General features: G+C 61.4%; 5 protein-coding genes across 5 annotated transcripts in view; 3 read left to right on the top strand and 2 right to left on the bottom strand.

The window, feature by feature from the left end:
- RHTO_06822 (MFS transporter, PHS family, inorganic phosphate transporter) overlaps positions 1–903 on the top strand; it is a gene marked incomplete at both ends in the record, with an annotated part of 2,417 nt that extends 1,514 nt beyond the window's left edge. Inside the window, 6 exons of the mRNA XM_016420481.1 lie at positions 31–122; positions 198–202; positions 268–315; positions 374–435; positions 496–647; positions 712–903. Of these exons, the coding sequence (XP_016274882.1) occupies positions 31–122; positions 198–202; positions 268–315; positions 374–435; positions 496–647; positions 712–903 (551 nt within the window). The remainder of the gene's footprint in view (positions 1–30; positions 123–197; positions 203–267; positions 316–373; positions 436–495; positions 648–711) is intronic.
- A 493-nt stretch (positions 904–1,396) lies between these two features.
- On the bottom strand, positions 1,397–3,636 carry RHTO_06821 (vacuolar amino acid permease; the record flags this gene model as incomplete). The annotated part of the gene is made up of 11 exons (XM_016420480.1): positions 1,397–1,651; positions 1,706–1,875; positions 1,932–2,103; positions 2,158–2,216; positions 2,278–2,338; positions 2,398–2,625; positions 2,686–2,822; positions 2,887–3,057; positions 3,116–3,362; positions 3,420–3,444; positions 3,509–3,636. 11 exons carry the CDS (start codon positions 3,634–3,636, stop codon positions 1,397–1,399), a joined length of 1,653 nt encoding a protein of 550 aa, XP_016274881.1.
- Positions 3,637–4,848: 1,212 nt separating this feature from the next.
- RHTO_06820 (NADH dehydrogenase 1 beta subcomplex subunit 9) lies at positions 4,849–5,669 on the top strand (the record flags this gene model as incomplete). Its single annotated transcript, XM_016420479.1, has 7 exons — positions 4,849–4,881; positions 4,968–4,994; positions 5,051–5,088; positions 5,186–5,340; positions 5,411–5,438; positions 5,504–5,519; positions 5,604–5,669. 7 exons carry the CDS (start codon positions 4,849–4,851, stop codon positions 5,667–5,669), a joined length of 363 nt encoding a protein of 120 aa, XP_016274880.1.
- A 517-nt stretch (positions 5,670–6,186) lies between these two features.
- Positions 6,187–9,467, top strand: RHTO_06819 (Zn(2)-C6 fungal-type transcription factor; the record flags this gene model as incomplete). Its single annotated transcript, XM_016420478.1, has 9 exons — positions 6,187–6,465; positions 6,539–6,571; positions 6,652–6,728; positions 6,793–7,190; positions 7,250–7,353; positions 7,410–7,662; positions 7,723–7,862; positions 7,916–8,503; positions 8,559–9,467. 9 exons carry the CDS (start codon positions 6,187–6,189, stop codon positions 9,465–9,467), a joined length of 2,781 nt encoding a protein of 926 aa, XP_016274879.1.
- Positions 9,468–9,840: 373 nt separating this feature from the next.
- On the bottom strand, positions 9,841–12,036 carry RHTO_06818 (nucleolar protein 56; the record flags this gene model as incomplete). The annotated part of the gene is made up of 7 exons (XM_016420477.1): positions 9,841–9,915; positions 9,975–10,188; positions 10,247–10,387; positions 10,454–10,500; positions 10,569–11,419; positions 11,534–11,726; positions 12,025–12,036. The coding sequence occupies 7 exons, from the start codon at positions 12,034–12,036 to the stop codon at positions 9,841–9,843; spliced, it is 1,533 nt and encodes a 510-aa protein (XP_016274878.1).
- Positions 12,037–12,262: the final 226 nt, after the last annotated feature.

Below are 12,262 nucleotides of genomic sequence, written 5' to 3'. Positions count from 1 at the left end.
CGTCCGTTTCTTCCTTTTCCTCCTTCGCAGACAATGCGGTCGGCAACATCATCATCACCGTGGCCGGTCTCATCCCTGGTTTCTGGGCGGCCTTTTTCCTCATAGACCGAATCGGTCGCAAGGTAACTTTGCCCTTTGCCCAGACATCCGCTCCTGTCGACGAACCGCTCGCTGACCTTCGCCGCTTGCCCCCTCAGCCTCTGTTCGTCTCATAGGACACCTTCGCTTCCGCAGCGCGCCTTACTGACTCTCTACTGCCCTCAACAGCCAGCTCATCGGCTTCGCGCTCCTCACCGTCACTCTCTGCTGCATGGGGTGAGTCGGTCGACTTGTCCTCGCTCAGTTTCGAGTCTAACCTTCTCCTCTCGCCCAGCTTCGGCTACCACAAGCTCAAGGACAACGCCGTCGGCGCTTTCGTCTTCCTCTACTGCATCAGTGCGTTGCGGCGTCCGATTCCGGCCTTCCCCCTACTGACCCTCTCCCCTCCCCTCGCAGCCAACTTCCTTCAGAACTTCGGCCCGAACACGACGACCTTCATCATCCCCGGCGAGGTCTTCCCGACTCGCTACCGCTCCACCGCTCACGGTATCTCGGCTGCGTCGGGCAAGTTCGGCGCCATCATCGCCCAGATCATGGCGTTCAAGTTGGTGAGTACATTCCGAGCCGATACGACCCCGAACGAGCGCTGACGCTTCCCTTCCTGCTTCGCAGAAGGACCGCGGAGGCAAGAACGCCTTTGTCCCCCACATCCTCGAGATCTTCGCCCTCTTCATGCTTACGGGCGTCTTCTCGACCCTCCTCCTCCCCGAGACCAAGGGCAAGACGCTCGAGGAGCTTTCGGGCGAGGACAACGACCACTTCATCGCGGACACCCCCGCTCCTCACGGCGCCGCCCGCGTCTAAGCCTTTCCGTTCCCCTAGATTTCCTCTCATCGCATCACTCTCTGTCGGTCCTCATTGCGCGCGCCTCATCGGTCGCCGTCGCTCCGCCCGTGTCGGTCTCTGTGTCTAGTTATCCGTCCTGTTCTGGTATCTCCTAGGCTCTAGCCTTAATCACGCCTTGCACTCCCTGCAAAACGGTCTTTACGGTCGAATCACGCGTCTTGTTCCAGTGAGCGAGAGAAGCGTCGTGAGAAGAGGAAGAAGAGCGGCTAGCAACTCCTTCGCAAAGTCGTCCTGGCCTTACCACGTCGTTCAGACAAACGGACCTCGATGTCGCTCAGGCTCGAGCACCTTTGCAGAGCGCAGGTCTGCGAGCGAGGACCAGGAACGACGTCGAAGAGCAAGGCGGACCAAGGATGCGAGCAGAAGCAAGGAAGGGAAGCCCAATTCCTGTAGTCCATTTGCCGCGACATGTGCAGATATAAACATGCTCTATTCCTCACACGACATGCCGTTACGCCTGCGCCGCCCCGCTCGGCGTGCTAGTCCCCGAATTCCTCTGCCTCCGATGCTCCTCCTCCTCCTCAAACGACCCAGGCAGCGGGTACTCCCGAATCGGCAAAGTCGTCATGAAGCAAGCGACTGCAACGCCGAGGTTGAGGAGGAAGACGGCGCGGAGGGCGTAGCGGTAGGAATCGCGTGCGGCTTGCTGGATTGCTGGAGGGAGGGTGGGGATCGAGGTTGCGACGTGGCGGATCTGGTCGATGGTCTGTGGACGCACAGCGTCAGCGGTATCGTGTCAAGCGGTGAGCGACGAACGCACCTTCTCTGCGCCGGGACCGGTGATGCGATGCTTGAGCTCGCTCGTCAAGACGGCCTGGAGCATCGAAGCGCTGCAGGCGACACCGACAACCTGACCGACGTAGCGGAAGAGGTACGTCAAGCCCGTCGCGGTCGCCATGTCGCTCCGGTCCACACTCGCAATGAGCGCAACTGTGCGAAGGTCAAGGTCAGCGAGCGAGTGGACGCGAAACAGAGTGTGTACCTACTGAGTCCAGCAGTGATGACGGAAGCGAAGCCAAAACCACTCGGCAAGATCGACAGCCACGAGAGGAACCAACCGCTGTTCTCGTCGAGGAAAACGAAAGAGGTGAGGGCGAAGATGGGGAAGGCGGAGGTGATGGCAATGAGCCAGTAGTAGCGGCCCGTCTTGCGGATGACCTGCGTGCGAGAACCGTCAGTGAGAGCTCAGCGCCGTGTGCAAGGTGGACTTACGAAGCCGGCGAAGAGCGATCCGGCGGAAAGAGCAATCGAGTTGGGGAGGAGATGCGCGCCTGCGTGCTCACAAGCCGCATTAGCGACGCCCGTGTGGTCCTAAAAGCTTGCAGGACGCACCTGCCTCAGACGCGGACTTCTGCTTGACGATCTCGAAGAATTGCGGGTAGAAGTACAGGATCTGGCGGCCAAAGTTGTCAGCGCACGCTCGCAGTCAACAGCTAGAACTGCGCGACTCACCGAGAACGACACGAACGAGACAGTAAAGTTCGCCAGCGCGACGAACAGCCCATTCCTGTCCTTGAGCAGACGGAGCGGCATGACCGGTTCGGGCGAGTAGTACGCCTCGACGAGGACGAAGGCAATCGAAGCGACGACGAAGGCGATGAGGGGAGCCCAGACGAATGGGCTCGACCATGGGAGGCTGCGGTCATTCTTGAATGAGAGGGCGAAGAGGAGAGAGCCGAGCTGCGCGAAGGAAGGCGGGTCAGTCTCGGTTTGCGCTGAGAGCTACAGAGTCACACGCACACTGATCACGAGCGTGAGAGAGCCGAGATAGTCGATGCGGCGTGCCATCTCGCGCTTGCTCTTGCCTTGGCCGGGAATGCGATAGCGGAGATTGCGGAAGACGAGGAAGGTGGCGAGGAGGAGGACGGGGAGCTGACCTGCGTGGGAGCGGAATGTGCTGTCAGTTAGCGAGCAAGCAGCGGAGAACTGATCACGACGCACCGATAAAAGCCGTCCGCCAGCCATACCTGTCCGAGATGAACCCTCCCAGCGGTCCTCCGAGTCCGCTGCCTGCGCCGAAGAACAGGTTTGCAAGACCCTGGAAGAGCGCTCGCTGCTTGAGCGGGATTAGGTCGGACGCGACGATCGAGGAAACGGCCATCAGGCCTCCGCCTGCAAAGCGCAAAGTCAGCTTCGCTTCGCGACGTCAGTGAACGGGTCATGAGCACACCTCCCATTCCAGCAATCAGCCGACCGATCAACAATGACACCATTGACGGCGCGAACCCGCACAACGCCGTTCCGCTCGTAAAGAGTGTGAGGGCGATAAGGAGTGCGGCGCGACGACCGATAATGTCGGCTAGTCGGCCATACAAGGGAGTGAAGGTCGCTGTGCTGAGGAGGTAGGAGGTGCCAAGCAAGCCGGCTTGATTGGACTTCTTGAAGGAACTCGAGACGTCCGAGATGAGGGTTGCGACCTGCGGGGGAAGACGGTTAGCTTGGTAGGAGAGCTGAGAAAGCGTGGTAAACCTCACAATAGTCCCGTCTAGTGCCCCCAAGCTGTAAGAACCTGCGAGTGAGCGAACTCTTCCTCATCTCCTTGAAATTAGAAAGGAGGACGCACAACACGCCCAACCACACTGCGACCAAAATCGCGTTCCTCCGACCTTTTGGGAGCTTTGTCGGATCCTCTGGCTCCTCGCTCGGCGTGCTCTGTAGCAGCGGTGAACGCTCGTTGTCGGGTGGTGCCATGTCGTGGGGAGACGAGGAGAGAAGGCGGGAAAGCGGGGAGACGCAGCCGTGGGTAGCAGTAGCTCTTTGACAGTCTACGAATGAAACCGGCTGCCTAGCGAGTGCCGAGCTGTGCGAAGTGAAGCGTTCGAAGCGGAGAGGTTTGCTTGGGCCGGCGGCAACGGCGGCAGGTCCGGAAACTCTCTCTTTCGCGGTGTACGACGGCGAAGACGAGTGTAGTATTGAGGAACTACAAGGGAGTGCGAAGAGATTGCGGGCGCCGGACGTGCGGTCGAACCAGCCAAGTTGCTCTTCGCATGGCGGAGGATCCCGCTCCTGTCACCGTCGTGCCCTTCCTTGATCTGCACGGCGTACTTGAGCAGTCAGAGAAGCTTCAATAGCGGCGTCAGTGGCTTAGCGCAAGAATCTCCGGGCGGCGAAAACCATCACGTACTTTATAACCGCTTCGAGCGAGTTGACGAACCCGCGACCAGAAGCTGCGGGAAAGGCAGAGCGGTAAGCGGGGGCGACGAGGAGACGTTTCATCGGCAAAAGGAGAAGAGGTATGCGTAATGTCACGTCGCGACATCATGCGACCGCGAATGCGAGTCGCGGCGAACTCGGAGGTGATGACCGACGAGAGGGGGTAGTCGCCGCCGATGCCGACGCCCATGATGAACCGCCACATGACGAGAACGCCGATAATCGAGACTGCTGGCCCGTGGCCGGCGACGGCCTGGCCGAGAGTGGCGATACTGCCAGCCGAGCCACAGCCGGCGCCAATCCCGTCTGAAGCGGCATGCAGTCTTTGACAACGTCAGCGTTGTGTAGCAGTTGCAAGCGCGACCGTCCGGCGAGAAACTGCGGCGCAAGGTCGTGAAGTGAGGCAGAGAGCAAGCAGAAAGCAAGTCGACAGGGCTGAACAAACACGACCTATGCGCCCGCCGCCTGTGAGCCGATTCGCCAAATGCCTTCTGACGCTGCCGAGCAGCCAGCACGTCCTTCACGAGCTGCTTAAGGCGCGTACGAAACGGTGACCGAGAAGCAACGATAGGCGAGGAGGACGGTTGCAAGTGTGGGAGCAAGACGCCAGCTCATAGTAGAGGCTAGTAGAAACCTGGTAGCCCCAACTCGGCCCTCCAGCAGCGAGTTTCGTAGCAAAGTGAGCGGTCGAGGGCTGAAGAGGTGAACCAGCGTTGGCCTGTCCTCTTGCCTCCTCGTCCTCGCGCAGCTATGCCTCAGACAGCAGCGACGGTCGCTCCCTTCGTGCGTAACACTCGATCAGGCCGACTCGTAGCCGGCGCAGGCAGGAGGAGCTGACCCTCGCATCCTCATCGCCCGACGTCGAGCAGTCTCAAGCACACCGCCGTTATGTCATGGTGCGTAGGGCTTGCTAGCCTCGGACAGAGCTCTACTGACTCGCAAGGGCACACAGCACCTCTACCGCCGCGCGTTGAAGGGCGCCCTCGACTGGTACACTCGCTCGCTCCACTCTCCGCACCCTCCTTCGCCCTCGTCCCGGCCTGGAAGTCCCTCTGACCGTCCTGACACTGCTGCATAACGCCCGCAGGTATGTCCGACGCGATCTGTGGCGGATCAAGGCGATGGAGTTGCGCGCCCAGTTCGAGCGCAACCGCAACGTCCGGGACCCGCGAGCGGTCGCTGCATTGCTCAACGAGGCGGAGCAGGAGGTCCAGAAGCTCTCACACCCCGACCCTTACCGACGTGCGTTGTGGCCGCTCTCTCGCTATCAAGCCGGACTTGGCTGACCTCGACTTGTTCGCCTCTCGCGCAGCTCCAGAGGCTGTCGACGGAACAAAGTGGTGCGTTCTGAAGCTTTCCTCGCTAATGCGTGAGCTCGCCACTGACGGGCGAAGGGTTCCAACAGGGAGCGCAACATTCCCGTACGCCCCTGTCTCTGCTTCCAACCTCGAGGATTCGTTCCTCTGCTGCCATTCTACTGACTCCACTACGCGTATCGCCCGCAGCCTCCCATGTTCACGCCCGAGGAGAAGGAGGCGGCGCGCCGGGCTTTCCTGGGCGACGCGGCATAGAGGAACGAGACGGCGGCGAGTCCTTCAAGTTCGTTTGTACGGCAGTTTTGCTCACCCGCTGCACGTGGGGAGCGTGGCAATCTTCACATGTTCGATGTCGTGACGGCCATGGCTGGACAGACGGATGCTTCGCTGGACTTCTGTGCGAGATTGCGTTCGTCGACGATCTCGCAGGGGGCTTGTTCCTCTCGGTTAAAGAGGCGGCTCTGCTTGTGATTGTGTGTCCAGGCTCTCTTGGCGAGTAGATCTGGCGGAGAACGCTGCTCGGAACTGTCAGGGAAGCGTCTCCTCGTCGTCGTCGTCCTCGACTTCCTCATCCGGGAAGCCTCTCGCGCGAGTTGACGTTGCTCAATCACTCGCCTTGCTCTGTGCCGTGCTCTGAATCGCTCGAGCTGCTCTAGCAGACTGCCAGAACCGCCTGCCAGCTCGTCCCAGCCTGCCAAACCGCCTCCCCCGCCCCTCTCCCATCCCGAAGGTTCATCATAGCAACTCGCGCCAACACGGTGCCGGCGAAGCCATGAACGGCTACAGCGACCCGTACGCCTCGCAGTACCCCTACACAGACCCGCGCAACCCTCCCCCGTCGCAGCCACCGCCTCACCAGTACCCAATCGCCTCGACCAGCCAACTCCCTCCGTCGCCGCCTCTTCCTCGACCAGCGGTTAACTGGGCTGGACAGATCGGGTATGAGGGAATGGGGCTCCCGCCTGGAGGGTCAATACTCGTCTCGACGTCGAACGGACAGCTGCCCAAGACTCTGCCAGGCGGGACAGAGTTGGTCAAGGTGACGGCCAAGGTGCGCCCCGTTCCGCTTCTCCCGCTTGCTCGATCGCACGAAACTGACTTAAGGAGCGGTCTCTACTGCCCAGTCCTGCGCAAACTGTCGTTCTCGAAAGGTCAAGGTCAGTGCCTATTCCCATTTCACGAGATTCCGACTGCTCCCACGAGCGCATCAACGCTGACATCCTCTCGCTCATCCCAGTGCGACCGACGGTATCCAGAATGCGCGCGGTGTACGAAGCGGAAGGAGACGTGTGACTACGGCGACGATGTCTCGATGTGCGTCGTTTCCCGAGCAGACGACCGGAGTATGCGAGACTAACCCCCCTCTCCATTCTCGCAGCGCCCTCCGACCCAATTGGGTGTCACCGGCCGATGAGGACCTCATCACGCCTGCTGCGCCCATGCGAACTCCCTTCTCCACTACCACTCCCCTCAGCCGACCTTCATACGCCTCATCCGCCCAGCCCTACCCTTCTCGCCCTCATCAACTACAGCCCTACGACTCCTACGCCCCACCTCCAAATCGCGGCATCGTCGACCTCCCACGCTCGCAAGCACTCGTGCACGGTCTTGGAGGACACGCGAACGGGAAAGACGAGGGCGAGGAAGCGAATGGGACGGGCACGGTCAGGCAGTGGGAGGTGTTCTTGCAGGCGAGCAATCTGGGAGAGTCGTCGAGTTCGTGGAGGTTGGCGTTGCCGTCGATGGCTTCGTCGTTGACGATCCATCTCATCGATGGTGTGTCCGTCTTCTCGCCTCATTCTAAGAGTGCGGACTGACGCGTGATTCGTCCACAGCTTCGATGCACTCGTGCTGCTTCCATCTACCCGCATTTCATATCTTCAGCCCCGAAGTCTCCTACTTCAAGTCGAACGTCGACCGTTTGGACACGGCTAGTCAGGTGCGGGCCTCGTCGCCTCCCATACGTGTTGTCGACTGACGAGATCCCTCACGCAGGTCATCGTCGGCATCCTCACCTCCCTCGGCGCCCGCGCTTCCCCTCACTCCGCCCTCCTCGGCATCGCCGGCCCCGACATCGAAAACGGCCAAGCGTCGCACGACCTCGTCCTCTCCGCCGGCCACCGCCGCGAGAACGCGTGGCGAGCAATCGTCAAACGCGCGACGGAGGTCTGCACGAGCTTGGAGATCCTCGAGGTTGCGAGCGCGAGGAATTTGCAGACTTTGACGGCGTTCGTGCAGATGCTCATGCGTGCGTTGCAGCTCTTTCTCTTTTTCCCGAACAGGGCTGACGTTTTCCATGCGCGCGCAGTCGCCGAGGTCAAGCCGACGAAAGCGCGGTTCTTCCTCCGCACCGCGATGGGTCTCTACCGCGACATGCAGCAGCAGAACTCGGGCTTGTCGGCGGCCGAGATCCGCGATATCAAGAGAGCGGCCGGACCGACCCTCTTCGTGCGTCCAGTCACTCCGAACGGCTGGATCAGCGCTGATTTCCAAGTTTGCAGGAAGCCGATTCGCGCATCGCCGCCTACCTCAGCATGCCGATTCTCATCTCCGACGAGGACCTCGACCAGTACTTTGACGGCACGGGCGTCCACGTTCCCGACCTCGCGACGGAAGAACTCGGTCCCCAGCTCGACACGATTCTCGAGTCGGACGGCGGGCGGGTTACGAGCGAGAAACTGAACCGCGCACTTGCCCTCATCGGCTACTTCGTCTGCTCGGTCCAGCGCTATTTCGCCAAGATCTCGTCGTCGCGCAAGACGGGCGCCAAGTTCCTCACCGCCATCCCGGACTTGTGGGACTACATCGACCGCGCGCATCAGGCGGTCCAGAAGTTCCACCGCACGCTCGTCAGCCTCACCTATACGCCAGACGGGTGCGACGACCACCACACGGTCGACTACGACCTCCTCATCGCCGTCAGGATGGACGAGCGTCTCCTCGATATCGTCCACCTCGCGCATGTTTGGCTCTCGAGGAGGACGAGGGAGGACCTCTCGCCATCACAGGTGGTCGACCTCGACAAGCTGCTCGGCGTGTCGGACCGCCGCGTGCGCAAGTGCCTCAAGCTGCTCGCCTTCTACTCCAAGGTACGCTCGGAGTTTCGTCCTCCTCGAGTTCAGCTCTGACCCCTCGTTTCCGCAGGTCTTCGTCGACTCTCTCGACAAGCACTGCGTCTACCACCTCTTCACGCAGCTTGAGTGCCTGCCCAACTGGGCGACGCTGGCAGCCCAGCGCGTGGACGAGATGACGCCCTTCGGACCGCTGTCGGAAGAGTGCGCCTTGACCGAGACAGAGCTCGACTGGTTCACCCGCGCGCTCGAGCTCGCATGCTTTTTTACGCCGCTCGCCCAGACGCGGCTGAAGGAGTTGACGACAGCTCGCAATGCGAGGCGGCCGCCCGCGAATTACGACGCCTTCAATTTCGACCTTTCCGTCCCGCCTCAGCCATCGGTCTCGCTCCCTCCGCTGCCCATGCAGCCTACCTCGGCGCCGTACGCATCCGCTCTCGACGCCCAAGCCCTCCCGCCGCCTCATCCGTACGCTCCGAATGCGACCTGGAACTTCGACCACTACGGCCGGCCACTGTCGTTCCAGGCCGCACACGGCGTAGTAGATGCGCCCGGGACGGACAGCGAATCGCCGACGGCGCACTCGCAGAGCTCGACCGAGGGCACAACCGCCGCCTTCACCGACAGTCCAGCGGCGACTTTCGACTACTCAGCCACTTCGTCGAGGCCCACCGCTTCCGCTTCTGTACTCCCTCCCGCAGTCGACTTTGCCGGCGACGCGACGGCGGCATGGATTGGCGGGAACGGCGGATACGAGTACTCGACGGGCTTGACCCCGACTTACGACCCGCTGGGCGGAGACGGCGGGGCCAGCATCATCGAGCTGCCGAGCGAGGTGGTCGGAGGAAGTGTCGCGGGCGGCGCGAACATCGCCTACATACGCAGCGGGCTGACGCCTGGGCAGAGCGGCGACGACTTGCGGGGACAGGGTCGGTCGCCTTCGAACGGCGTGGCAGGGTGGACGTCGGTCGAGCAGTGGTGAGGAGGCGCGCAATTTTGCGGAAGGAAGGGAGGGAGGACGTCGGTCGGACAGTGTTTTGGGATCTCGAGGTTGATGATGTCTTTCGCTGTTGTCCTCGCTTGTTGCCCGATTTCATATCTTTGGAACAGAAGCGTAATAGCACTCGCTTGTCCATGTCTAGCCGCTCCCGTCGGACGCACGAAGCGGGGCGAGGGAGATAGAGGAAGGTTACAAGTACAGGCAGGCGGCTGGCGAAAGCCTACAAGAGGGCCCTTCGCGCGAAGCAAGAGGACCACAAGGAGAGCAACGAGGGAGCTATCTAGACAACGGGTCGACAAAGCGAAAAGAAAGGCGAGGCGAGGCGGGAAATGCGAAGGGGCGGAAGGGAAGGACCTCATGCCTTGGATGCCTTGCCCTCCTTCTTCGCCTTCTTGAGAGCCTTCTTCTCCTCCTTTGACAGCTTCTCGCCCTACAATCACAGCCAGGTCAGCGCATTGAGATAGAAGCTGCTGCTGAAGGGAGACTCACCTCGTCCTTCGACTTCTTGCTCTTCTTCTTCTTCGGCGACCCCTCCTCCGCGGCCGCAGTCTCCTCACCAGCAGCCTCCGACTTGCGCTTCTTCTTCTTCTCCTTCTTCTCCTCCTTCGCAGGCGCCTCGTCAACATCCATCGCGTCCGCACCGCCGTGCTCGGCAGCCTCAGCCTTGGCCGCCTCGAGCGCCTTCTTCATGACGTCTGCGTTCCTATCGGCGCATCAACTGTCAGCACTTCTGACCAACCAAGAAATGTGTTGGGACGTACTTGGTAGGGTTCGAGCCGGTGTCGTAGAACGCAAGTCGCTCCTCGACCTGGTCGCGAAGCGCCTCGCCGATCTTGGTGCTGGGGAAGTCGGAGAAGCAGTCGACGCGCGAAGCGATGGATGCCTTGTTGGCAAGGAATCGACTGTAGGGCGAGGAGCTGAGTCAGCGCTGAGCTTTCTCGCCAGCATCCCGTTTCAGCCAGACGCACCTGATTCGGCCCTTGTTCTTCGCCTGCGCACGGCCGATGAAGGTTGACTGTGCGGGAGCGGGGCAAGCCGGAGTCAGCGAGAACGTTAAGGCCAATGCGAAGAAGCGCAACGGACGTGGTAGATCAAGCCGTATTTGGGAGTGTTGCCCTTGGTCTTGAGCGCGCGGAACAAGGCCTTCTCGGCACCGAGAATCTGGACAGTCGACGCAGGGTACTTGGAGAGGTTGGTGAGGGAGCCGGCGTGCGAGATGAGGCGGGCGCCAACGGTGTCGCCGATGAGGGCGGCAAGGTTAGGCGCAACGACGCTCATCTTCTCCGAGAGGTAGGTCTGGAGACTCTTGCGGTAGTCGTAGAGGTGAATGACGCGGGTCGCAAAATTCTTGATGTTGAGGTGGTCGACCTCGGAGATGTCGGTTCCCATCGAGGCGCGGGCGGCGTCGACGATGTTGCGCGCGAGCGTCTCGTTGTTGTCGAGGAGCTCGGTGAGGGGCTCGACCGTCTCGTCCGTGATCTGCGCCTTGTCGCCGATGAGGTGGCAGACCTTGGCGTACTGGTAGTTGTCGGGAACGATCTTGACGAGTTCGGGGAAGTGCCATCCGTACCACTCGCGAACGCGCATCGCGAAGGTGTTGACGTCCTTGTCGAGCTGGTCGAGCAGGGCAATGGCCTGGATGATCATGTTGTCCGAGCGGTTGACGTTGAACTTGACCTTTGCGCGCGAGTAGGCGTGTCCGAGACCGAGCTGCGAGCGCTTCGTGTCGCCCGACTCGAGGCCGGCGAGGAGCTTCTCCTGGTGGAGACGGATGCCGCGGAGGACCTCGAGCGTGCGGTCCGACGCGTCGCACTCGATGCCGAGAGTGCCCTTGATCGACGAGGCGAGACCGCGCTCCTCGACACCGAGCACGACGCCGGCCTTCTTGCCGAGGTTGAGCTCGAGGAGGCCCTGGAGGAACTCGTGGACGACACCTGCGGGCGGGCAGCGTGTCAATTCGTAGATTCGGCAGCACTGTCGCCTCCGCCTCTCCGCAAGCCGCCAAGCATGTTCCATCCTGCCCACGAGACAGAGAAAGCGCAACGCACCCTCAGAGACGTCGTTGGCAACCTCGAGAGCGTGTGCGGCATCGGTAAAGGGAACGAACGAGACGAGCTTGACCATCTTGCCGAACTTGCTGAGGTCGTCAATCGAGTCCTGCACCGACTTGGCCGACTTGCCAATCTCCTCGGCAAACTCGGACGTGAAGAGCGACAGGCCGGTCGCGGATTCGAAGAGGAGCTGTCGGCAGGGGATGAGGAGGGGGGAGCGACGGTGTCAGCAATGGCGTCTGTGGAATCGCTCAGCTGCCCGTAGGCTCTTTAAGCCCTCGTCTCATGCACTTCCGGTCTTCATCCTAGCCCTGGCCTGCCGTCGCTGTCCGCTCATCGCAACGAACCGCCAGCGAAGGCCGCCCGACCAGCCTCCAGTCCCCTCATCCCGCCTGGCCCGCTTGACGACTGCCTGAGCTCTCGAAATCCCTCATTGTTCCACCCATACCGCCACAGTATCTTCGCGAGGCGTGGATGAAGAGCCGTACGTGTGTAGCCATCTTGCTGCGTTCTCCGGCTGGACTCGACGAAGTTGGGCGGTTCGAGCGGGCTGGTCAAGCGGTAGCGGTCCCAAAGAGCGGCAGCAGGTGCCTTGTAGTCTGTTTGGGGCCCTGGGAGGCGAGCGCGGGCACAGTCGACGGTCGAGCTTGCTCTCCTTCCGCGACAGCCCCATCTCGTTACAAAATGTCACCTCGTTCAGCGGTTTGAGAAGAGCAGGTATCTGTA

The sequence above is a fragment of the Rhodotorula toruloides genome (assembly GCF_000320785.1).
Source record: "Rhodotorula toruloides NP11 unplaced genomic scaffold Scaffold5, whole genome shotgun sequence".
Taxonomy (NCBI): Eukaryota; Fungi; Basidiomycota; class Microbotryomycetes; order Sporidiobolales; family Sporidiobolaceae; genus Rhodotorula; species Rhodotorula toruloides.
This window is presented reverse-complemented; position numbering and strand designations above follow the sequence as displayed.